This window comes from Carassius gibelio, chromosome A1 (assembly GCF_023724105.1).
Source record: "Carassius gibelio isolate Cgi1373 ecotype wild population from Czech Republic chromosome A1, carGib1.2-hapl.c, whole genome shotgun sequence".
In the NCBI taxonomy this organism is placed as follows: Eukaryota; Metazoa; Chordata; class Actinopteri; order Cypriniformes; family Cyprinidae; genus Carassius; species Carassius gibelio.
In genome coordinates, this window is record NC_068371.1 from 3,326,853 (window position 1) to 3,353,430 (window position 26,578).

Here is a 26,578-nt window from a genome sequence, read left to right on the forward strand (position 1 = left end):
ATATGGACCAATAAAAAGCAGCAGTGTTGTTTATGTCACAGGCCTAAATATGAAAGTCAACCATGACTCAAACAAAAATGGACAATTGACCAGTTTTCATTGAATTTATTCTATTTATATTACTTATAAATGATGCACAAAATAGACAGCTTTAATCCATTTCTAAAACAACCCAACATGTTCATTTAAATATTATGTTTATAGTGTCACTGCAACACAGTGAATGTTATCTTGTAATATGTATTCTTAAAGAGACAGTACACCTAAAACTGAAAATTCAGTCGTCATGTCGTTCCAAAAGCTGTATGATTCAAAATCTTCTTTTATGTTACACAGAAAAATAATGACATGATGGAGAGTAAATTAATACAGCATTGAGCAATTGTTGGATGAATTCTCCTATTAATACGGTTTATATGGTAGGAATAAAGAGGAAAAGTTCACTCTGCTGCTTCTACGGTTCCTTCAGATTTCTTCTTTTCCAGCAGATTCTTCAAAAAGAACTCACCTAAGAAATGAAATGATATTTTTAAACAAATAAAGTTACAGTATGTGAGAGTGCTGACCTGATGCACAAAACTACACCTTGAAACTACACAGCATCTCTTGCCATATTTATGTATAATGTGACTGTATTTTTTTGCATTGCAAATAATGCATTAATTTCCAGCTATTTCCATTCCTTGATTTTTTTAATTTATTTTTTTTATTATAAACATTTGTAAAAATAGGAATAATCCCAAATAATGGTTTTTAACAATTGCTTTAGTATAAACAATAAATAATAAATTTAAATGTAAATATAATATTATAAATATAAATAAATACTTTGTTTATATATTTACAAATGTAAAAATGTGTGACACTAAATATTATTATTAAATAATAATTTTAGAATAAATACTAAATTAGAAATGTAAATTAATGAATGTTTGGTTTATACATTTATGTAAAAATATAGAACTCTAATTTACAAAATGCAAAACTTACATGTAAATATAATATTAGGTTTATATTAGGGCCGGGACTCGATTAAAAAAATTAATCTAATTAATTAGAGGCTTTTTAATTAATTAATCGAAATTAATCGCATTTTAATCGCATATAAATATTTGACCTGAGAACAGTGAGAAGTAATTTTTTTTTCACATGGATTTATAGTATACCATTGAATAATGACTGAATACATAAGCTTAAGAAAAAAAATATTGTTTATTTTTGTTCAACCAAGTCTAGCAGACCAGTGCAATTTTTGCCATTAAGTGTAGCAATAGCATATTTAGAAACAATTTAGAAATAGTACATTTCAGAAATTCAGGAAGCTTATAGGTGCTGGAACCTTCTCAATTACATTCAGAGCATTGGAAACCCTGACTATTAGAAAACATCTCTGTTGCTTCAGAGGCCATAACATGCTCAAGTCCAACTATCAATAACCTTGGCCAAAACATAATTAAGAGTTCAACATAAACTGCCAGTTGCACCAACAAAATAATACATAGTTCAACATAAAGTGTAAATTCCACGCTAGCTGCTATATGTTTTGCGTTGAGGTGATACTTGAGGCTGGATGTGCTGCTGTGGTGATGTGCGAACACTAGTTGGTGCTCCAGTATAATCGGTCCCGCCGAAACTGATCCTGTGAGAAACGTTCCGCGGTGCAAAAATAAGTTATTAAAAATGCGGGAATTTTTTTTCTGTAATTAATTAATCTTAGTTAACGCGTTATTTTTTTGTGTAATTAATTAATCTCAATTAATGCGTTAAAGTCCCGGCCCTAGTTTATATATATTTGTTAATTTGGAAATTTAAATATATATATATAATTTTTTTTTTTAGAATAAATATTATGTTTCATTTGCATTTATGATTCTCTGAGTGTAAATTAAAATGTACATGTTTTTTTGTTAAGTCCAGTAAAAACGTTGGAGGTCTCTTTTAAGTATCTTAGAATTATTTTCTTTTTTTTTATTATAATAATATATATATATATATATATATATATATATATATATATATATATATTAGTGCTGTCAATCGATTAAAAAAAATTAACTAATTAATCGCACAATTTTTTAAAATTAATCGCGATTAATCGCGATTAATCGCAATTAGAAGACTGAAACTTTTTGGATATGTAAATGTAAATAATTAATGTAAACTCAAGACAAAGAAACTATTTAAATTCAAAATATGATTGTTTATTGGAATTTTTGTTTAACTTGTAACACAGATTTTCTCATGTAAACAACATACCTGCAATAAACCATCAATATCCTCCAAATTAACTGTTGGCTTGAAAGCCATATTTATTACAGAAATAAAAACACAGGCATGTAAGTGCCATTTGAATTTCAAAACAATCAATGCCAATAAAAAACAAAAATGATTTCCATGTTGAATTCTAAGTGGACTGCAAAAAAATTCCAAAGTATAGTCATTGCCAGTGCTTTAAGTGGGCCGGTACGCACTGGTACTCAGTACCGCCACTTCCAAATATAGCTCGAGCGTACCGCCACCTCTCCGTGCGCCCAGAACGTGCTTGTTCTGGACATCTGTTTTAATAGAGGTTTTAATCTTTTACCTGCACAGCCGATTTTCAGAGCGCCCTTCACAATGCAAGCTTCCTAATTCATCCCACCCAGAGCAGAAACTACATTACCCATTCACCCTTAAGTTATACAAGTGAATAGCGCATGTGTCGCTTTTCCCACTGTTAAGTGTCAACAACTCAACGTGGCCGGAGAAGGTGTGTGAAACTCGTTGTGAGTGTACACAACGCTCGGTTCGGTTAAAAATCAAATACAGTTAACAACAACACTTAATATGTTTTCTTGGCTTCAGACTCTGAATACTGCAAGAACAAGACCAGAATCAGATGATTCGCTGACTGATACCTCACCAAATTCGAACCCTATCACTGCAGGTCAGACTGAAGCTAATGAAGTAATGCGGGTCTTTCAGGAAGGGTGACCAGACGTCCCGAAAAATTCGGGACAGTCCCGAAATCTAAACTGTTGTCCCGACTCCCGAATCTGGCCCTAATTGTCCCGGAAGTTATACTAAAGCAAAATCTTGAGTATTTATTGTCTGATAAACATTAAAAACTGTCTGCGGAGGTTGAGTCGTCCTGCAGCCCCCGCTGGCTGCTCATTGGCTGCAGCATCTTTTTTCTAAGTTCTAAAAAAATACCGTAGACGGCAAGGCACAAATTTAGATAATCATTTATCTAATTAATCTATAGCCTATGCACAAAGACAATATGATCTTTTTGTCCCCTTTTTGTTTTAAAGCTTGATGAAGAGAGAGAGCGCAAGTTGCTGCAGCTGTGAGGAGGACAGTGATGCACGCGTACAGGAGTGATTGACAGTTCGCGGCACTGTGTACAAAAAATACTCCGCTACACAATTATTTCCTTATTTTCGTTTAAGCTTATTAACGTTAGCGTTACAGAAAGGTCTGATTTACGCACTGTTACAGTCATTGTTTTTGTTTTGTTTTTTAAACAATGACATTTGAGTTCATGATTTTAATGTTGCTGTTTCTTGTGGCAGACTAAATGAAGAGTAATGTTTCTTGTGGCAGACTGAAGAGTAATCCGGCAGAGTTTTATACTGAAACCTTCCGTCTAAAAGTCCTTCCTTGGTCTTATCCATATTTCTTTGCACGTTGAACACACATAGGCCACAACTGGAAATAAAAAAAAAAACTGCAACCGCGTTAATTGCGTTATTTTTTTTTAACGCGTTAAATATTTCAAATTAATCGAATGCGTTAACGCGCTAATTTTGACAGCACTAATATATATATATATATATATATATATATATAAACTTGTTAAGGCTTTAACATACCTAAAAGTAGGTTAAAAAATCTTATTTTTTGCAAGCAACATATAGCAAATAATTCATTGCCCCATGAGAAAAGATGGGAGACTTAAAGTCACATGGTTCAAGGCATCTAACAGCGTGATTAAAAAAATGTGAAAGCCAGCAGATCCCATAATCTGAGCTCTGGCTAGAGCCCCATGAAACAGAAGACGTGTGAGGTTACCTGCTCTGTAAGAGGTGCGCACAAGCGGCCCGCTGGCTGTGTAGACGAAACCCAGCTCCTGGCCAATCTGCTCCCAGTAAGCAAACTTCTCAGGAGTGACGTACTCTTCCACCTTCAATCAGACACACAGCTTTAGACTGATGCATTCCAGAAGAGATCACGAGAAGCGGCACAGGTGTGTGATGTAACACAATAAACTCAAATGATGGATGAAATGGGAAATGCTGATTGATTCATCACAGGATCAGATACACCGCTATTTCTGCTTGTCTCATAGGAGAATGAAAGTGAGTTTTGATTAAGCAGCTTGTAAAGATTTACAAGCTGCTTAATCGAAACTCACTTTCATTCTGGCTGCTCGAGCAACGAACTGTGTCAGACGCTTTACAACCAATGATCTGATGAACTGATTCAGTCAGTTCACCAAAAAGAATCGGTTCAATAGAATGATTCATTCTTGAACTGAATCGTTAGCCTGAGGCTCTGGATTAAAGGTAATAATGCTGTAAAGTTTCTTGCACAGACTGATCGTTTCGCTTCATAAGACCTCAATATATCATCAGGAGTCATGAGTATTAATTTTGTAATATGCTTTTTTTTTATTCTCAAACATGCAGCCACTGATTTGCATTTTAGAGGATCACACAAACGATTACAGTTTCAGCTAAAATTGAATTGTTCTTCTAAAGAAAAAACGTCACCTACATCTTGGATGACTTGAGGGGGCGTACATTAACAGTACATTGCTAATTTTCTTTTTTTGGGTGTACTGTCCCTTTAAGATTTGGTTGAATTACTTAATGTTCAGTCATTTGAATAGAAACTCATTTTCCGTGAGGGTGAAAGATTTCGCAACAGGTTCAATTTGGCCACACAGAAAGCTGCATGGTTTCAAAAGTGACACTGCTAAACTATTCTGGCCTTAAATTTTACCAAAGCGTTGCATAAAGCTAGCCAGTAGCTGGTGATGTCAGCCAGAACATGCCTTTTGTGTGTGTGTGTGTGCGTGTATCACATAGTCATTGAACAGATTGTGAAAATGAAATCTAAGACACAGTTAATGTCGCACCTTGAGACTGCGTTTGGTCGGCTGCATGTACTGCCCCAGAGTCACACAGTCCACTCCAGAGTCCTTAAAATCTGAAGGAACACAAACAACTCTCATACGCTAATACATGCATATGTATCTACTGTACCTCACGTGATGTACGTAACACATCTGGAACTGAACATGAATTACCTTTCAGAGCTGCGTGTATCTGTGCGTCTGTCTCTCCGAGGCCCAGCATGAGGGACGTCTTCGTGAGCACACCGGACTTCACCTTTTTAACATGTCGTAAAACACTCAGCGATTGGTCGAAGTTTGCACGAGGGTCACGCACATGTCTAAAGGTCAAAGTTGAAAAATTAGGTCTGTTATTAAATCTACAAACTTGAAACTACTGTTGCTAATTCACTTGATAAGCTGGACTAGATGTTTCTGCCATCTGCTGGTGATCGTATATATTAGAAATTAAGCTGAAAATGATAGCGAATAAAATATGAAAGAAATATAAAAAAAGAATGCATAGCAAATAAAATAATAAAATATGAAAGAAATTTAAAAAAGGAATGTATAGCAAATAAAATAATCAAATAGGAAAGCAATTAAAAATCAATGCATAGCAAATAAAATAATAAAATATGAAAGAAATTTAAAAAATAATGAATAGCAAATGTAATAGGAAAGAAATTAAAAATGCACACCAAATAAAAAAATAAAATATGAACAAAAATTGAAAAAGAATTCATAGCAAATGAAATAGGAAAGAAATAAAAAAAAAGAATGCATAGCAAATAAAATAATAAAATATGAAAGATATTAGAAAAAGAATGCATATCACATAAAATAATAAAATATGAAAGAAATAAAAAAGAATGCATATTAAATAAAATAATAAAATATGAAAGCAATTAAAAAAAGAATGCAAATAAAATATATAATTATTATATTGAAAGATTTATATATTTTACTTTTTTTTTTTGCATACAAATAAAACTGAATAAAAACTGAATTTTCTCATATTGAACACCACTTTTTGAGATCTGTCTGAGCATCTTGACATGACAAACAGCTTTACAAAGCATTCCTCAAAAATAATAATAATTGTATGTGAGCACACAAGATCCAGGCTGTAACGGCGGATTGCACTGACCTCTGTAAATCTCTGACCGTCTCTACATTGTGAGCATAAACATCAAGCCCAGACAAAGCAATTTTCTCCACTGCAGCCAGATCACCTCGAAAATCAGGAGTCAAACACTCCACCAGGATTTTAGGGTTCCTAAGAGAGAAAACATCATATATATATGAGAGAAACGGATGAATAATCTGCTGTTTCTAAAAAAAACTAACATTTCCCCCATCTCTCTACCTTTCTTTAAGATTGGAGACGGTCTTAGCAAAGTGTTCAGCTCCACCATCAGGAATATCTGTCGGTCAGAAATCAATCGTAAAGCTTCTATATGATCGTGTACAACAATTTTTTTTTTTTTTATCAGATGAACTCATTTAAATTAAACTTCCTCCTCCGGGAAACACACTATGGATCATGGCTATGATGCAACTAAATAGACTGCACTTTAATATAGCCCAGTTTCAGGGAATTTAATGTTTGGTTTGCTGGTGTTTTTGGGTTTCCTTACCATCTCGGTCCACTGATGTGAGGACTACATAGTCCAGTCCCCATGCAGCGATGGCTTTAGCAGTGTTATATGGCTCCTCAGGGTCGAGAGGCGGAGGATGTCTGGCTGTTTTAATTGAACAAAACCTACAGCCACGTGTGCATGTGTCCCCCATTAACTACAGAAAGAGTGCGGGAGATGTTTAGTCCAGACCGGAGCATGCATATGTTGTATTTCAGACCCAGCACACTCACCATTATGGTTGCTGTGGAAGTATCATACTCTCCTCCACCCCAGCATTCACCGATGTTAGGACACCGGGCCTCCTCGCATACCTTTAAACACATTAACAGTCAATACTTCGGTTAACTGTGTGAAGGACATGTTTTTTTAAGACACTCACTGTGTGCAGCTTCAGGTCCCTAAGTGTGTTCTTCAGTTTGTTGTAGTTCTTTCCAATAGGGATCTCTGTTTTCAGCCACGGTGGAAGCCTTAGCCTGGCAAAAATAAACACGAGGGGTTAAATCATATTCGTGACAGTCTTAAATTCAGATGTCTAGATCATCTGAAGGCTGATTAGGACAGGAAATAGCTTTCCTTTGATGCAAGGTTTGTTATGATAGAACAATATTCGACTGAGATACAACTATATAAAAAAAAAAAAAATCAGGAATCTGAGCGTGCAAAAAAATAATAAAAACGAACTATTGAGAAAATCACCTTTGAAATTCTTAGCAATGCATATTATTAATCAATAATTAAGTTTTGATATAGTTATAATAGGAAATTTACTAAATATCTTCATGGAACACGATCTTAATGTCCTAATGATTTTTGGCATGAAAGAAAAATGAATAATTTTGACCCATGCAATGTATTTTTGGTTATTGCTACAAATATCTCCATGCAACTTAAGACTGCTTTTGTGCTCCAGAGTCACATATTAGCAAAAGTGCATTGAATTAAGACATGAACATTTTAAAAAATTATAATTTTGACCCATGCAATGTATTTTTGGCTATTGCTACAAATATCTCCAAGCAACTTAAGAATGCTTTTGTGCTCCAGAGTCACATATTAGCAAAAGTGCATTGAATTAAAGACATACATTTTTTTTTAAAAATTAATAATTTTGACCCATGCAATGTATTTTTGGCTATTGCTACAAATATCTCCATGCATCTTAAGACTGCTTTTGTTCTCCAGGACACATATACACTATGTGTCTAAAGGACAGCTGTAGTGATCAGTCAGCAGCTTTCCAATGCAAAAGTTCTTGAGAAAGACTGTGGTGTGCATCAGCGTACCGCTCTCCCTTCTGTCTCTTCAGACTGCCTCGGTATTCCTCCCAGCTGCTCTTCTCGGACAGCTCTCCAGAGATGAAGTCCTGCAGGTTCAGTCCGTCGTCTCTGATGTTCCTCTTCTTCTCAGGGAGTGAGGAGGACGTGTTGGCAGCAGTGATCAGTCTAACCTAAGAGCAGAAGCACGGGGTCAGCGGGGCTTTTCTTTAAGAACATACACACTCTGATCATCATCTACCAGCTAACACAGATATATTCAGACCGTAACAAATATTAAACTCATTTTAACCCACTTTTGGCCACCTGTACACACACAAAAATAATATGTACTTGATTTGTAAATGAATCCAAACAAAGCATGCTGTTACTACTTGCCAGGTTCATTTTGTATTCGTACCCATTTAATGCCATTTTAATGTTTTGAGTTATTCATTTTTTACTTATTTTGTTTTTTCCTTTTAGCATGATCAGATTTGCCTATTGTTTCCTCTTTGCATAGTCTAACCGATCACAAATGTGTTTTTTCTAGTGCTAAAATCTAAAACTTAAGTGGCTAATGATTTATAGATTGCAGTACTACAGACAAAATAGTGGCTATTGATATTTAGATATATTTTTATACCATCATATATAATCAAAGTTACCAAATGTTTAAGCTTTTGGATGTCTGAACTTACTGGAATAATTATTATTTTTACTGAGGTTAAATAAATATTAAATACAACATAAAATAAGCATTTATTTTAAACATAGAAATATGGTACTTTTAGAGGTAAGTACATTTTAAATTGCATTAATTGAACGTTTTTATTGTATCGAGGTTACTGGAATAACATTTATAATAAAATAAATGCATTTTGGGATCACACCTGAGAAACCTTGTCCCCAACTTTGTGCACAAATGAATTATTTGCTATATGAAGAATTAACATGCTTAATCAGTGGATTTTGTACTTTAGATCGCTGTGACTTTGCGCTGACCTAAACACTAAAATGTCAGTAACATCAGTCATACAACAAAACGGAACGAAAAAATCACTTACACTAGACCCCTCAAAGCATTTTGATGGTAAAAACAGACGATTAGACGAATATCGTCCCGAAACAACACAACTTCTGATCAGCGCCATGTCTTCAGAACCAGCTCCAGCCTGTCAACAATTCGCTCTGACATCGATTAACTCACCCTGCGTGTTTATGACAAAAACATATAAAACATTTTCCTACATAAAAAAGAAATTGCATTAAAATCGTATTGAATAATCTTTCTAACAGTTACAACACTGTGTTAAATTTGCTTTATATAAACAGTATCTGTAATCGATCGGTGATCGATTGCGGCGATGACGCACAACGTACTGGTTAGTACATGTACGTCATGACGTCCTCCCGCCGTCCTTTCCTCCTCACTCGGCGAGGTAAGAATATGCCGCGTCCTGTTCTTGTGTGTTAAATCAACTACAATCCTCACCATCGTCAAATCTGTCGGGTTTGTTTAGTGTCCCAATCCTTTATTTACATGTCCCTGAGAATATATGTGCTAGTATTAGTGCAGAAAACCCGATGTTGTTTAAAAAACCGCGGTGTGTCTAGTCAGTGTTTATCTATTAGCTCGGCTAGCAGGCTGAATTAATGCATTTTAGCAATAATCACATTGACCTCAAGACTCCCTTGTCTCGTTATGACATTATAACGTTTTCACTGTTTGAAAACGTACGTTTAGCATTGCTGTCTGAGCGTTATTCTGATTCTAGGCTCAGATGTTATCTATTGCTAATTGAAGTTAAATGAACAGGATGTGACGTAACATCTATATGTTGTGCTTCTGTGCTCCTTCCTTCAGAATGAAGACCATTCTCAGTAACCAGACTGTGGATATCCCCAACAACGGTGTGTTTGACGTCCTGACCACCTACCTACACGTTTCTTCCTGACCCAAGCTTTCATTTGTACTGAATGTTGTCTGTTTCCTTGCAGTCGAGGTGACCCTGAAGGGCCGCACCGTTGTAGTGAAGGGCCCCCGAGGAGTTCTTCGCCGGGAGTTCAACCACATTAATCTGGAGCTCAGTCTGTTGGGCAAGAAACAGAAGAAGGTCTGAATGAATCTGCATTAAAGGATTGGTTCATCGTTCACTCACCCCAATGTCTTTCAAGACGTTTGTGTCGTTAGACGAAGTTTAGTTTTTGAGGAGAACATTCCAGGATTTCAGTGAGGCTGAAGGTCCAGACTGCAGAGAAAATTCAGAACAGAGCATTTGTGGTTAAAAGTAAAACTCTTTTTCTTAGTTTAAGGTAAATGACCGATTGTTTCACTAATTAAAGACTCCGATTCCTCATCTAGAGTTCTGTGAAGCTGCAGCTTGCACCTTCAGGCCATGAAGTCCTTTATATGGAGAAAAGAGAAAATTAATGTTATCCTGAAAAATCTGAATTTCTGTAAGACTGAAGAACATCTTGAATAACATGTGGGTGAGCGAATTACCAGAACTTTTATTCTGGAAGTAAGGCTGTGCGATATAGCCAACAAAAAAACCTATTGCGATTTCTTTTATCAGTTTTACAATTTCACGATTTTGACACACAGACATGCTTTACAGTCATAAATGCATTCAGTATAAATTTGAAACATATTCCCAAAAGAAAAACAGAGAGCTTTATCAAAACATTGTAATGTCTCTAGAACTGACATAAATCAAAATAATCACTAAGTAAAGCTGACAAAATGTCTAGACATACGGCAAAAAAAACCCCACCCATCCAGGTTCATGCGCTAGATATCATTTTTGCACATTTCTATTTTCTAACCTTTTCTGTTCAGTATATTTTACCGTGTGCAGTGTGAACGTTATGATCCGTTAGCATGGGCTCGGAAAAACCCTGTCTGCTCTGTTCTCTCGCTACATTTCGGCACGCTGCATTCTGATTGGACTATTCCTATTAATCGCACAACCCTTCCTGGAAGTGAACTAATCCTTTAAATACAGCTTAACTGTTTCAATCGTTATGGTTTTGTGCACCCACATCTGGATTGTTTGCTTAATTGGACTGGAAGTCCTTTTGTGTAAATGCCTCAATTGATCAGATTAAGCTCGATTAAAATGAAATAGCGATCGTATTGGAACGAGGTGGTGTAGATCTGAAATCCAATTAATGAACTGCATACCGAATCAGTTCAAAAATGCATCACACAGTGCTGCGACGCTTATGTTTGTTGTACATCCTACAAACATGCTTATATTAATGTATTATGAACTGGTCAGTAGACACCATGTATTAAATATGCTAAATTGGTGATGCATAAAAAAAAAAAAAAAGCTGATGCAAAATAGTTTTGTTTGGAATGCGGCTTGTAAAATGTGAACTGGTTTCATATTTAAAATTCTGAAACATTGCAACTTTCAGAATCTGATGTTGAGTTGGATTCATTCTGATTGATGAAAGTGTGTGTGTATGTATATAAAGTGTGTGGAATCTCAGCAAACGATGGGTTTTGTTTCAGCTGCGTGTGGATAAGTGGTGGGGTAACAGGAAGGAGTTGGCCACAGTCCGCACCATCTGCAGTCATGTCCAGAACATGATCAAGGGCGTCACACTGGTAAGCAACCCTGATTTCGCTCATCTTCATGCTTGCACGACTAATTCCGTTTTTAAGTGACTCGTGCTCATAATGTGAGGAGGAAAAGATATGACCCTAATATTATTCATCTTCAGGGCTTCAGATACAAGATGCGATCTGTATATGCCCATTTCCCCATTAACGTGGCGATGCAGGAGAACGGCACTCTGGTGGAGATCAGAAACTTCTTGGGAGAGAAGTACATCCGCCGTGTCTGCATGAGGCAAGGTACATGTGCAGGCTCTTCCTAAATCAACGTGATGTCTGTTATCTTAAAGCACTGGTCCTGCTTCACACATTCCTGGTCACACTGATGCAGAAAGTTTATTTTTCGGCTAGGTGTGTCATGCGCAGTGTCTGCCGCTCAGAAAGACGAGCTTGTTCTGGAGGGTAATGACATTGAGCTGGTGTCAAACTCAGGTGAGATGTACATTGCCAATCCTGAGTGATTGAATAGACTGATTGGGGTGTGTGTGTGTTTGTGTGTGAGAAAGTTGTATGCGAGGTGTGTGTGTAGTTCAGTGTGTGTGCATGCCTTACCTCTCCATCATCTCTCGTTTCAGCTGCCCTCATCCAGCAGGCAACCACAGTGAAAAATAAAGATATCAGAAAGTTCCTGGATGGTATTTACGTCTCTGAGAAGGGCACTGTAGTGGAGGCGGAGTCGTAGAGAACACCAGAGGTTAGGCCAGTTTTCCTGCTTTAGTTTCATTTGGCATGTTCATGGTTAAATCCGATTGATTTTCTTTGCCAAAGCATTACATTTCAAATGATGCAATGTTTGATTGAGCGTATCATACACGCCAAACAACTTTACTACACTTCATCTTTTGTAGGGATTTGTTGCACGCTCAAACGCAGGTTCTTAGGTGCACCACGTTGTCATTTAAACTGGTTTGTCTTAATGTGTTTTCACTTTATCTCCATTAGCTGCTCTGATCCAGCAGCCACCGCTGTGAGAATGAAGGACATCTGGACATTTTTGGACGGGATCTATGTCAGGGCACAGTGGTGGAACAGCAAAAGGACTAAATTAGTCTCTGTAAAATAAAGACCAACTTAATTTTTCAACCACATAATTGTATGTGTGTTTTATTCATGTTGGCACAAACATGACCGGATTGGAATTAAAATATGAGCTGCTTGTATTTTTAAATATTCTTGCACTCTCAATCAGTGTTCATCTTGTGCACTTTCTCTGAATGCATTCTAAATCTGCATAGGATATTTTGGGACCTCAAGAGTAATATTTTAACAAACCATATTGTAAGGATATAATTGTAACTAAGAAATGCCTGGTTTAAAAATGTTAAATTGAGTAGAACTACACACAAAATATTTTTAAGTGATAAATTATTTGAATGTTTAATCCATGCATGCATAAAATCTCAGGATTACCAGAGTTAAATCTTGATTGATTTAATTAAATGCCCTTTGAACTTTAACTCCTCAAAAATAGTCTGAATTTTATCAATGGGCATCCATATTCCAGTTTATGAACAAGATTATTTTTGATGCGCTATTGATAAGTTTAATGAATAACGTCGTGTATCTTAATTGGTGGTGTGACTGGTACATTTCAACAGGCAATGGAGATATTTGCAGCAAGTAAATTAAATTGTGCAGGTCAGAGATTTTGTCATATTTCTATAGTTGTATATATTTTTTGCCACTCAGTTAATAATATGGTGAAAAGCAATGTATTTGTTCTAATTGTATTTTTAACATTTATTGATGGATACTTAAATTTCAGAAGATAAACTAATAAAAAATTTTAATAAAATAAGAATCACTAATATGACACAAAAAATTATAGAAAAACATAATTATCTAAATAGCAATGGGATATTTTACAAATAACATTAAGACATTTTTATAATATAATTTATTCATGGTAAAATGGGTCTTTATATAGTAAACCATATAGACACCTACTAAATGTATATATGTACTGCATTTTTAGTGAGTATGGTAATATTTTGGCTAAATCTGGCTATTTCTCAAATGGTTTGTCATAAAATAAACATAAAAATGGTTTCAAATCTAAATATGACTTTTTATGAAACTGCATAATTTTCATACATTTATTCTGTAGAGGACACCAGGACAAATTTTTAGAAATTGTAGATCAATATTCCTATGAAATATGAGATATTCTTTTGAGAAATGTTGCCATTGTATTATCCCATTATTACACTTTGTTTTATTTGCACTAAATGAACACATTAACATGCAAATTAGATGCAATGTATAGATACATTATATAGAATGAGAATACCAATTTATAGACATTACTCGTTACCAGTTCAAAAGTATTTCTTTCTAAAGTAATATTATTATGTTGTGCTACATCTGGCAACAGTAATTAATTACACTACTTTTTTTTCCTTCACGCTCCACAGAAGTTATAATCGTATCTTCACCATAAAATTCTTCTAAATGTTACTAACAATATATTTCTGCCTCATCATTTGATCAAAATCTACACTGGATCACAGTCAGAAGTTATTACAAGCACTCAATACAATTGAAATGGAATTATTGGATTGTTAGATTCAAATATTTAGCTGTTTTATGGTTGGTAACTAATATTATTACTGAAATCTTAATAGTAATTAGTTACTCCAAAATTTATATTATTACTGTAACTAATTACTGCCCAACACTGGTTGAGAGTCATCTTTGTACAAAGTTTGGTTATATATAAATTGATTTTATATATATATATATATATATATATATAATGTAACTTGGCCTAGCCTCCTCTACGTAAATTAGGTCATAGAATAAGATATGAATAAAAATAAAATATAAATCTTATTAATTCTGCATTAGTTTCTTATGCTCCAACCAATGTAATGAAATATATATATATATATATAATTGTATTTTTTTAATAAGAAAACTTTTTTTCGGTTCTCAAAAGGATGTAATTTCACGTCGTAAAGATATTATGAAACGTCTCTGCGTCTCAATCAGAATCCGCTCCGCGCGTCATCACTCTGCGCCTGAGTTTAGCATCATTGGCGCCAAAGAGCATCAGAGAAGCACTGCTGTCGCGCAATTTCGCCCAAAAAAAATAAATAAAGAAACGCTTTTGACACATGCTTAATGATGGTGAGTCGCCTTACTAATGCACCGTGTGTATAAGCAACGACACAATCAGTGCAAAAGCTCGGTCTGTTTGGCTAAAGAAAGAGCAGTTAGCTCCAACTTTACAGCCTTCACGTGTTTGTTAACAGACTAACATTAGAGCTACAAATACAATCAAACATACAAAATACTATATATGAACTCAACAGTCCATGCTCATGTCACAGGTGCATGTGTTTACATCCTGTTCCTGTAAGCTTTTAAATTAGCCATAACTTAACAAATCAAATCGATTTGATTGGTTGCCAATACCGTCCTTTATGATACTCGATAACAACACAGGTTAGTTGTTTATGTTTTGGCATTGATTGTAATAATCAATTTTGAAATGTAAACATGGAACAAACTCATCCTGTGGTTACTATGGTACCAGCTCTGCATTGCATGTTTACTAGCCTGTGTCATTATAAAATAATAATAAAACTACATTAGATGTTATTAGTATACATTGTTTTGTGTGTATTTCAGGACATCCGGAGGTTTTTTGCGTCTAGCAAACCTGCGGCACCCAAACCTTCAAATGAAAGCACCAACACTGATGAAGAGCAGAAGAAGAAGCAGAAGTCAAAAACTAAGGTAAAACACCAGTTCTTTGATTTGACAGTGATTTGTACAGAATTTATAAATATGAGATGGCATCTACAGTGTGATTTCATTCTTGTTTTCTCTTTATTTGCATGAGTTTGCATGCTGATGTATTTTATGTTATCTCTTTCTTTCTCTCTCTTTAGGTCAAAGGTCTCACATCTAATGAAAAACTTTCTGGAAAGCGAAAGAAAAGAGTCATAATTGATTCAGGTTCCTAAAGAGCATTTATCACATATTAGGAAAAAAATTATAGTAAACTTTTAATATCTTACTAAATAAAAAATTCTGTATTTTGCATTGTGTATGTTTTAGACATTTATAATACTAACTATTCATATATTTGTGGGTTTGTGGGATCTGAAAGGTTGACACACACACACACACAAACTCTGTCTCTCGCTCTCTCTCACACACACACACACACACACACACTCACTCACACAGGGTCCCAGACACAAACGTATTTGTGGGTTTGTGGGATCCGAAAGGTTGAACACCCCTGATATACCACTATATATAGATGTTCTCGTCTCTCGTCTTATCTTAGACTTTGAAGAAGAGAAAGAGAAAGAGAAGGAGACCAAAACAAGCGCTAAAGATTCTGGTGAGGGAGTTATCCGATGCTTTTCCCCATGTATAATATAATGCTATGAATCCATTAATCTGTACTCCTCTTTTGTCCTCTTTATATTTCCAGATTCTGATGACACATTAATGACTCTAAAAACGTCCAAACCTAAAGAAAATGGAGCCGCTAAGGGCAAGAAAGAATCAGATTCGGGAAAAGCAAAACAACCGCAAGTTTCTTCCAGGAAATCCCCAACCAAATCCCCAAACGCGGTCTCAAAGGGAGCGGCGAAGAGCTCTCAGCCCACCGTCTCCCCAAAGGTGGAGCCACCAAAACACACGCCCACCTCAGTAATGTCCTTCTTTGGGAGCTCAAGTGTTCAGAGGTCAGAGAAGAAGATGGTGGCCAGTAGCAGCACTAAGAGGAAGGCTGTGAGTAGAGAGAGTGTGAGTGTGTGAACACGCTTAAAGTGTAGAAAAACTCACACTCATGGCTGTTCGGTGTTGTCCAGCCCACACAGGACACTGAAGAGCCACTCAGTGATGAAGCCATTGCTAAACAACTTCAGATGGACGAAGACATGGAGGTTTGTCCAGGACACATGTTTATAAGCTCAATAAAGCTTCTATATCAATCTGAATTTGGTTATATAAAAAATGCATTGTATTATATATTATTAAGTGAGCAAGGAGTTGAATTATGGTTCAGAATTGCTAAAAATGAACAAGATTTCCAGAAGAGCATGCATAATTTATTTTTTATGATTTAATAAAGGCTTATCCAGAATACACCTTTAAGGGATAGTTCACCCATGAATGATAAATGTCGTCATTTACTGACCCTCATGTTGTTCCCTCAAACCTGAATCGTTGAAAAATATTGGTATCCAGACAGTAGCCATTGACTTCCATTGTATATTTCCTCCATACTGTAGTGTTTGGGTGAACTGTGTCTTTAAATGGGAAAATTATGCATGTCAATTTTGCACTTTGTTTATATCTAATTCATTATCATGCAGAAATTGTCCGTTTTCTGTATGTGTGTGTGTGTGTGTTTTTATGTTAGTTGGAAAAGAAGATCCATGATGATGAGGAATTTGCGAGAACATTAGCCATGCTGGATGATGCTCCCTTACCGAAAAAGGTCTTTAGTTTGTCTCAACACTACATCATCTTCTGATTTAAACATGCATATTGAGCATCTTGTCATATCTACTAATTTATTCAAAATACATAAATGCAACTCGGTTTAAATTTGAATGTCTGGTATCAAAAAATAATGAAAAATCAAAAAAATTCTTAAGAAAAAACTGTTTATGAATTCTTGAAAAACATCTCCACAGTCAAGTGTGGAGTGTGTAAAATGTAGTAGTATTTTTTATTTTTTAACTTAGGCTCGAGTGGACTCCCCAACAGAGAGCAGCACAAGTACCTCAAACACCAAACCCAAAATAGACCCGTCCCCTAAACAAAGTCCCGTGAAGACCAGCTCCAAACTGGCTCGGATGAAAAGGCAAGAGGAAGAGCAAAGGAAGAAAGACAGGGGTGAAAAACAAATGAAGATTTCTCCTAAAAAAGAGCCCATGTCTCCAACTAGCTCAGAGCGAGCAGCTACGCCCAAATCAGCAGCAAGTGTTTCCACAGGAGCCACAAAATCACCTAAAAGTGTAGGAGCACCCTTGAAAACCTCACCAGCAAAACCAGAGGTATATCCTACACATATATTATAACTTCATTTAGGATTTTATTTTTTTTTATGTTAGAAGACGTTAATATGTCAGACCCTTAAACAACACAATTACAAATATTACACTAAGTTAAAAGAGGGCACAAAATATTTGGATATATTTGTAATTTGTGTTGTTTATATAATGCTTTTCACAATGCACTTGAATGCATGCACTGTAATTCTCTTCGGATAAAAGCGTCTGCTAAATGCATGCATGTTAATGTAATGCATGTTGTTTAATGGGGCATTGCACAATTGTGCTCAGCTAGTGAGCAAACCAAAAGCATCTCTGTCATTTCAGAATAAAAGTCCCGAGGACTTAGAGAAAAAACGGGCAAATTCATCAGCCTACCGTAACTTTTTGAACAGAGAAGGACCACGAGCACTAGGGTCTAAAGAGATCCCGCAGGTAAAAACACCTCTGCCTATCGTCTCATTGCTGTTTAAGGAATCCACTCTTCCTCTAAACTGCTTTGACGATGTTCTGTGATTGTTTTAGGGAGCAGAGAACTGCCTGGAGGGGTGTGTGTTTGTGTTGACCGGTGTGTTAGAGTCTCTGGAGAGGGATGATGCCAAGTCACTAATAGAGCGATATGGCGGGAAAGTCACAGGAAACGTCAGCCGTAAAACCACTTACCTTGTTCTGGGACGAGACAGCGGGGCATCAAAGTCTGAGAAGGTCTTACTTTGCATGATTTTTCTCAGCATATACCAGCTTAACCATATTTATATTTAATTTAACCTTTTAATTAATTGAATGTGTTGTGTTTATTCTTTAGGCGGAGAGTTTTGGGACTAAGATCATAAATGAAGATGAGCTGTTGGAGCTCATAAGAACCAAACCAGGCAAGAAGTCTAAATACGAGATTGCGGCAGAAGCAGAGGTAAATAAAGCAGCTCGCATCAACTTTCCTGCTTTTTAGTTTTTTCCTCAATTAATTGTTCAGCCCTGTTTTAATGTTGCATTAAGTTGAGTTAATTATTATCTTTTCATCTTTAAAAACCCAAGTTTGGGAAACCCCAGTTTAATTTTTACATTTTGAATTCGGAATTTTACAGAGTACTTTAAAATAAAATTATTTGATTAAATTCTTCATTTATTATTTTATTGAAGAAGTACTGTATTGCAATATTATGTTTAATATTTCTTATTTAATAATAGTCACAGTAATAAAAAAATCATATTTTATAGTTATATTGTATAGTTAAAAAACAATGGGAATTTTTTACCCAGTGGTTCGTACACAACAAAAAGTCTTCACTGTATAACCATTCTGCATCTTTTCAACATGTATTGCATAAAAAAACTATTGTGCATATAAAATGTCAATTATTATTTTTTTGAATTTGGTTCAATTTCCAAACTCTCTCTATTGCACTTATTACAGAATAAATCCTTTAAAGCAAGGACTCCAGACTCTAGACACAAACACGCTTCTCCATCCAAGAAGGCCACTCCAGAAGAGCCCAGCCCCAAAAAGAGCAGCCCTTCAAAGGGGAAGTCTAAGCCTGGCTCTGCTTCTAAATCTGGAACACTAGGCGTCTCTCATTCAGAGGTCAAAAAGAGTTTGAGCTTCGATCAAACCACGAGCGCATCCCCTGTATCCCACTCCACCCCTGAGAACGATGGGAGGAGCCTGTTGTGGGTGGATAAGTACCGCCCTCGTAGTCTGAAGAACCTGATTGGCCAGCAGGGGGATCAGAGCTGTGCCAACAAGCTTCTGCGCTGGTTACAGAACTGGCATAAACATCACAGCGGCATTACAAAAGCACCATGTCAGTATTTAAAGTTGGTTTCTACTGTTTGTTGGCAGGCAGTTGATATTTAGGTACCTTCACTAGTTAAATTAAATATGACAAGTGCTTTCTTAAAAGTACTATTTATGCATTTAGTCTCTCAGTCAATATGACTTAATAGCAATGCTATAAGATAAGATTTAGAAATGTTGTTTGTGATGGGTTTTATCTCATGCTGCGAAATCTGTTCAGTTTACCTGTGTTTCTAATAGCAAACTACCAGTATGCATCAATGCCTGCTACATTTTCAAAGCATATTTGTGACCCTGGAGCACAAAACCAGTTTTAAGTCTCTGGGGTATATTTGTAGCAATAGCCAAAAATTACATTGCATGGGTCAAAATTATTGCATTTTCTTTTATGCCAAAAATCATTAGGATACTAAGTAAAGATCATGTTCCATGATTATATTTTGTTAATTTCCTAGTGTAAATATATTAAAACTTAATTTTTGAGTAGTAATATGCATTGCTAAGAATTCATTTGATGAACTTTAAAGATGATTTTCTCAATATTTAGATTTTTTTTGCACCCTCAGATTCCAGATTTTCAAATAGTTGCATCTCAGACAAATGTTGTTCTTTTATAACAAACCTTACATCTATTTAAAGCTTATTTATTCAGCTTTCACATTTAAAGAAAAATACCCATATGACTGGTTTTGTGGTCCAGGGTCACATGCTATATATAACCAGAGTACGTTTCCCATAATGCTGTGTGCTAGACTTGACCATAAGCATATGCACCAGATTTTATGTTTTAATGGTGCATACTGTTTCACCTACTATACTTACTAGCATCTGATTAGTAGTATATACTGAGCAGTATGCATACTAGTATGCCGTTTCTGACTAAATGTGTTTTTTCTAATGCACCCTGGAGACTAAAGTTCAGTTTAACTAGTTTCCATTGTTTTTGGGATGCAGCCAAATTGGGTAAATTTGGGAGTAAAGATGACGGTTCTGGATTTAAGGCTGCGTTGTTGTCCGGGCCTCCTGGTGTTGGGAAGACCACTACTGCTGCCCTCGTCTGTGAGGTCAGTTCAGTCCCACTCATATTTAAATAGAAGCAAATAGTAATCAATTTGAAGTGTTTAACAGGATTAAATCATCAGTGAATGATTGTAAACACGGCATGCATGTTTTTACAGTTTCACGGCATGGTTTATGCATTACTAGCGTTCCATATGTTCTCGTAGGAGTTGGGTTTCAGCTACGTGGAGATGAACGCGAGCTGCACACGCAGTAAGAACAGCTTAAAGGAAGTGATCGCAGAGTCACTCAACAACACCAGCATTAAGAACTTCTATACCGGTAATTAGCTTAATTAATCAGGTAATGAGAGTTACACTGCGCTGATTATAATGTAAACACTGTTTCTGTGTTTAATGGCATCAGGTGCATCTCAGACGGTGAGCAGTAAACATGTCCTCATAATGGACGAGGTGGACGGGATGGCAGGAAATGAAGACAGAGGAGGAATACAGGTACGACATACAATATTATTCTTGCACTTTACCAGAGATGGTGTGTGTGTGTGCAATGGAGCATTCGCTTAATGATTACTGAATACCCCACAGTTTATGTATTTATTGTATAGCTTTTTTAAATATAGTGTGTAACAGCTGCCATTGTTTCAAACAGTATTATGCTACATTTGTCACATGATCACATTGTCTACTTCAAGCTTCATTTTTGAGTGCAATCAATCAATCAATCAATCAAAAAAAAAAAACGGATGGATCGTACTTTATTTTATTTATTGAGAATCCATTGCACTCAAATTCAGAGAGTGCATTCATGGTTATTTTGGATTATAGAAGGTCAAGTCATTGTAAGGGGGACGTGCAATACACCCTGCTGTTTATTCTGAGCACATGTAGGTATTCTGTGCATACAGTACATGTAGATGCTTTGTGCAATATGTAGACTGCAAGCCATTAAATGCGTGCCATTTAACTTGTACATGTGCACAGCAGTGTTTCCACTGTCACTGTGGTTCTTGACTCTTGCCCTTTGACCCACACAGGAGATGATTGGTCTGATAAAACAGTCAAAGATTCCCATCATCTGCATGTGCAATGACCGCAATCATCAGAAGATCCGCTCGCTGGCCAACTACTGCTACGACCTGAGGTTTCAGAGACCCCGCGTCGAGCAGATCAAGGTGGAACCAGTGTCCCATTAAATCAGCGTTTTATATAAAAGACTTCATTTTAATATTTTTAGCAGCAATGTGTGTTCACATGATCCGTAGTTAGTGATCTAGAAATGAAGGAGAACCTTGTGGAGGTTTAAACAATCCTAGGTTTTATTTTGTAATAAGAACTGTAAATGATGCACAATAACATAGAACTAAGCCTAAATCTGACCCAAAGCGTATATGAAGTATACATTGTTGTTAGTTATTAGTAGTTAATACTACTTTTGTGTTTAATGACATTGTGACAAAGACACCTAACCATAAAAAAAATAAAATAATGTATTTTCAGGGGGCTATGATGTCTATAGCTTTCAAAGAGGGTCTGAAAATCCCACCCCCGGCACTTAATGAAGTCATCCTGGCGTCCAATCAGGATATTCGACAGGTATGCGGTTAACAAACAAATCTGCATCCAAAACGGTCTGCATCCAAAACGATGCTAACAATGCTAGGAAGGACATGAAGCTGGTATATGTGCACTCTGTTAAAAACATGATGGGGTACACTCTGTAGAAGCATTGGTGAGATGACAAGATCTGTGTGTTTTGCTCATGTATGCAGGGTCCGTTTGACGTGTGTCGGAAAGTGTTTGCTTCAGGAGAGGAAACCGCCCACATGACTTTGATTGACAAATCAGACCTTTTCTTCCATGATTACTCTTTAGCACCACTATTTGTTCAGGAAAACTACTTGCATGTCCGACCAGCCTCTGCACGGTGAGTTTTAGACGTGCACGCAAGGGCAAATGTATTATATTTGAGTATTTTCCCACTTTTTTACAATATTCAATGTAAATCTTATTTTTTGCATTTGCTCTTTTAATAATTTAACAGGTGATTGTTGCTTGTTCCCCTTAAAAAAGACATGATCTAGTTAGAACAGCTGTTGTCACAAAATACCAAAAATTTGACATAGTGATTGCTTTTTACAGCAATAACACAATTGAAAATCATATTTAGGTATCAATATAAAAATATGATCTTCGCCAACACTGTTTAACAGTTCACATCATACATGTACGTACTATAGTAATAACAAGATATTGTGCATAATTACATGCAACTAACCCTAAACCAAACCCTAATTCTAAACATATTACTCATTACCTAACAGTATAATTACACTGTAACAAGAGCACCTTAAAATAAAGTGTAGCCCAATCAAAGAACAAAGAAACTAATAATTGCACAGTTGCATAAAAAAACTAAATTGGCAGGTCTGTTGGTTTGCATAATGTACAGATGTATTTTGACACACAAACTGACTTCTGACTGATAAAAATGACATGATCACAATTTACACAATTTTCCCTGATTTTGTCGTCAGCTAAATTATTGCAGTGATATCTTTAATATTCAATGCATTGACCAGACTTACAGAATTGGATGTTTTTCAGGGGAAATCTGAAGAATCATTTGGTGTTGTTGAGTAAAACAGCAGACAGTATTTGCGATGGAGATTTAGTGGACAAACAGATCCGCTCCAGACAGGCATGGTCTCTGCTTCCCACACAGGTGACACGCTTTCCTGCCAATATCTTCTCATCAGTGTTGAGCACCAAACCACAAGTCTACAGTAGGGATGCACAATTGATCAAATTTCGGATTGTGATTACAAAGCTGAAATTACTACCAAAAATAAAATTTGCAAAAGTTTTTTTTTCTCTCTAAAGATTTATCTTTAGGGATTTTTTCCATTGCTTTAATTATAGCATACAATACCATGCATATTTTAACCTTTTTTTTTTATGTAGAGATGAAACCAAACCAATGTACAGTTGACATTTGAGGCTTAACGCCATAGAAAAGCAATGCAAGTTTTTCACTTGGAGTTAGTTTTCATATAAAAATATGGCATGCATTTGCTTCAAACAATACTGTAAATTGATAATAATAATTGCAATTAGAATTTCAAGGGAATAATCGACAATTATTGCTGTAGATAATCAGGCCCTGAAGTGACCATTTACAAAAACTGCTTTGCATCAAAGTATTTTGCATAGATCAGTGAAAGCATGTTTTCCCCACAGGCGATCTATGCGAGTGTTTTGCCTGGGGAACTGATGCGGGGTTATATGAGCCAGTTTCCAACCTTTCCCAGCTGGTTGGGCAAGTTCTCATCCGCTGGCAAACACAGCCGCATCATACAGGAGCTCGCTTCACACATGAGCCTAAAGTGAGAAAACGCTCTTAAACACTTCCCTTCCTCCGTGTCTGATGTATGAAGTCTTTTAACCACATATATGCTTCCCTAAAATCTCCCTGCAGGACGTTAAGCAGTAAGGAAGCAATAAATCTGGATTACCTGCCGTATTTGCGCTCTGCAGTATTAGAGCCTCTTCAGTCGCGGGGCTCGGAGGGAGCCAATCAGAGCGTGCAGATCATAGATGATTATGACCTCATCAAAGAGGACGTTGATAACATGATGGAGATCAGCACTTGGGGCGGACAGCCGGATCCTTACTCTAAACTGGACTCCAAGGTGTGTGTGTGTGTGTGTGTGTAGAAACCGGTGGTCCAGTTGTGACAGTTCATTGCTTTGACAGATGCGATGTGTTTAACTGTTAAACATCTGGAGCTGCTGTAGGCCACACTTTATCCCCATCAGCTCTGGGTTTTTTTTCCTTTCTGCAGGTGAAAGCTGCGTTTACAAGAGCCTACAATAAGGAATCCCATCTCACGCCGTACTCTTTACAAGTGGTTAAGAAAAGCCGTAAAGGTGCCGTTGACCCTGAGCTTATAGGAGAGCTTGACGGTGAATCTCAGATCCAGGAAGAGGAAGACGACGATGGCGTTACCGCAGATGCAATGATAAAGGTAGATATCAAAATCTCTTATTTCGACTGGCCGTGTTTTAAAATCATGTTTACATCTCATTTGCAAGGGCAAGTTACTCAAAAATGTTAATTCTGTCATTAGTTACTTAATTACATGTTGTTCCAAACACAATACTTTTTTCGTCGAAACTTTGGTGTTTTAGTAACTGAGTAACTTTTTTTTTTTTTTTTAATGATTTGAAAAAGTTAACCAGTCCTGAAAAATGTTGACACCGTTGTATTGTTCGAAAAGAATAGGAAACAAGTTTCATCTAGTGGAGATATTTGGTACTGCACCCAAATTTGGAAAACTTTAGATTCATGGCTTTTTTTTTCTTGCAGTTTTAGAGTAAAGATGTTTTGGAAAATATAGATTTCATATAAAAAAAAAAAAAGTTTTTTTATGCATTTTTTTCATAATAATAAACTTCTATATCTTTTCACTTTTTTATTTTTTAACTTCTGTAATATGTAAAGTAAAGTTTCTTCCTTAAAAAGAGGCCAAAAGTAAAAAAAAAAAGTAGTATTTAAAAGTAGATTTATGACAGTTTAAGTTGGAAATCTTCAGGTCTATGCTTAAAAAAATGGTTAACAGATTATAAATGGATCATGACTATATCATAAATATAATTTAATACCATAAAAACCTTGAAAAATACAAATTAAGAAAAAATGAAATTTAGTGTTATTTTATTTTTTTTTAATAAAAAAGGTCTTTTTTTTACCACCATGCAAACACCTGAGAAAAGAGATTTCTGTCCCTCCAACAAAAATAAATAAAACCAGAACTTTAATGCTTCAAATTGTTAATGAAATAGTTCTTCACCTAAACCTGTGGTTTAAAGAATTATTACTTTGTTCTCTATATCACAAATCTTCTGAAACCACTCTGATAGGTTCATAATGGCTGCTTTTATAATTTAGCATTATTTTTGAAAGCTTGAAATTTAAACACTTTTTGTTGCATGCAGTGAAATTTATGTTCGAATCTAAACCCGCTGAATACATACGGCCATCATTTTAAATCTACATATTATTTGTGACATGCACGCTTGTTTATTACATATTTTTATGCTGTTGCATGTATAGTTTCATTTCTGCAGAATTCCCCTTTTTGCATATAGGCAAAAAAAATATAATTCACAATGCTACACCATTATTCACCTGATTTCTGTTTTTTTTTTTTTTTTTCATTCTCACAGCAGAAAAAAGCCAAACCAGCAAAAGACACAAAGCAAGAGAAACCAGGGGCTTCTGGGAAGGGGAAAGGCAGGGGTAAAGGAAAGGGAAAAGCAGTGAACTGAGATAAACACAGAAGGGAACGAGACCTTGTTTATCTCTCTCTGTTTTCACAAAGATGTGAGCGGCTGAATGCCATCAGCTCTATAAACAGATCTTTTCTGTCTGTGAGTCATACTTGTGCACTTCCTGAAAGCCATCCCTCACTGCAGGGACAACACATTTACACACAAGTTATTATATAGTTCACAGTTCATCAAGTGGATCAGACTTAACACATGCATCAGACTGTTAACACATGCTGTTAAAGCTATATTCATCTCCGAGGTAAACCGAATTAAGTGCACTTAATGTCACTGTACTTGTGACTAACTGCATGAGCATTTTAATATATTTGCTTCAGTTGTTCACAGTTAAACACATGCACGTCCCCTGCTGCTGAACACATGGATGATAACTGTACAGGCTGCATGTCAGCTAGAGACCTCACGTGATGTAAATATATGCCATATCAGCTTTTTGCTTTGTTATTTTGAATACTTCCAGATACATATATATATATATATAAAAACAATCCCTTTCATAGTGCTTTCTACTTTTGGATACAGAGTGATCGTGTCTGATATTAGCATGAAGATTATTGTGTAAATTACTAAATGTGTGCTGCTTGACAATTAAAACAAGAATTATGTCATAGAGATGCATTGTGTTTGCTGTATATATTGATTATGCAGATTAGACGTATTGAATGGAATGGAAAAAACGGCTTGATTATACTGTAATTGCAACTTTTTTTCTATTAAAATTAGAGTATTGCACTTTTAGCACGTCATTTGTAGTCTTAACATGAAGAC

General features: G+C 35.9%; 3 protein-coding genes across 3 annotated transcripts; 2 read left to right on the plus strand and 1 right to left on the minus strand.

Annotated features, from left to right (window-relative positions):
- Window positions 1-90: 90 nt before the first annotated feature.
- LOC127956775 (lipoyl synthase, mitochondrial) lies at window positions 91-9,345 on the minus strand. The gene is made up of 11 exons (XM_052555004.1): window positions 9,062-9,345; window positions 8,025-8,188; window positions 7,121-7,214; window positions 6,972-7,052; window positions 6,739-6,895; window positions 6,468-6,525; window positions 6,249-6,377; window positions 5,294-5,439; window positions 5,123-5,193; window positions 4,054-4,165; window positions 91-508 (listed from the first exon to the last, which is right to left on the minus strand). Exons 1-11 carry the CDS (start codon window positions 9,146-9,148, stop codon window positions 441-443), a joined length of 1,167 nt encoding a protein of 388 aa, XP_052410964.1. The 5' UTR covers window positions 9,149-9,345; the 3' UTR covers window positions 91-440.
- A 7-nt stretch (window positions 9,346-9,352) lies between these two features.
- On the plus strand, window positions 9,353-12,713 carry LOC127956845 (60S ribosomal protein L9-like). Its single transcript, XM_052555126.1, has 8 exons — window positions 9,353-9,436; window positions 9,862-9,908; window positions 9,996-10,111; window positions 11,518-11,613; window positions 11,730-11,862; window positions 11,974-12,054; window positions 12,198-12,316; window positions 12,565-12,713. The coding sequence occupies exons 2-7, from the start codon at window positions 9,863-9,865 to the stop codon at window positions 12,302-12,304; spliced, it is 579 nt and encodes a 192-aa protein (XP_052411086.1). The 5' UTR covers window positions 9,353-9,436; window position 9,862; the 3' UTR covers window positions 12,305-12,316; window positions 12,565-12,713.
- A 1,916-nt stretch (window positions 12,714-14,629) lies between these two features.
- Window positions 14,630-26,428, plus strand: LOC127956984 (replication factor C subunit 1-like). Its single transcript, XM_052555348.1, is given in 24 exon segments — window positions 14,630-14,751; window positions 15,256-15,363; window positions 15,519-15,585; window positions 15,923-15,979; window positions 16,073-16,374; window positions 16,455-16,529; window positions 17,009-17,086; window positions 17,337-17,648; window positions 17,973-18,080; window positions 18,171-18,350; window positions 18,451-18,555; window positions 19,060-19,447; window positions 20,395-20,504; window positions 20,667-20,781; window positions 20,866-20,954; window positions 21,497-21,634; window positions 21,960-22,056; window positions 22,059-22,138; window positions 22,232-22,386; window positions 23,067-23,184; window positions 23,700-23,845; window positions 23,938-24,151; window positions 24,304-24,486; window positions 25,688-26,428. Coding segments are annotated over 24 exon segments (3,333 nt in total). The 5' UTR covers window positions 14,630-14,745; the 3' UTR covers window positions 25,790-26,428.
- Window positions 26,429-26,578: the final 150 nt, after the last annotated feature.

Coding starts and splice junctions, on each gene's coding strand:
- LOC127956775 (XM_052555004.1), bottom strand. CDS start 9,148: ATGGCGCTGATCAGAAGTTGTGTTGTTTCGGGACGATATTCGTCTAAT. Junction 6,378..6,467: donor GTCTCCAATCTTAAAGAAAG/GTAGAGAGATGG, acceptor TTTCTCTCTTAG/GAACCCTAAAATCCTGGTGG. Junction 5,194..5,293: donor GATACACGCAGCTCTGAAAG/GTAATTCATGTT, acceptor GTGTTCCTTCAG/ATTTTAAGGACTCTGGAGTG.
- LOC127956845 (XM_052555126.1), top strand. CDS start 9,863: ATGAAGACCATTCTCAGTAACCAGACTGTGGATATCCCCAACAACG. Junction 11,614..11,729: donor TGATCAAGGGCGTCACACTG/GTAAGCAACCCT, acceptor ATTCATCTTCAG/GGCTTCAGATACAAGATGCG. Junction 11,863..11,973: donor CCGTGTCTGCATGAGGCAAG/GTACATGTGCAG, acceptor TTTTTCGGCTAG/GTGTGTCATGCGCAGTGTCT.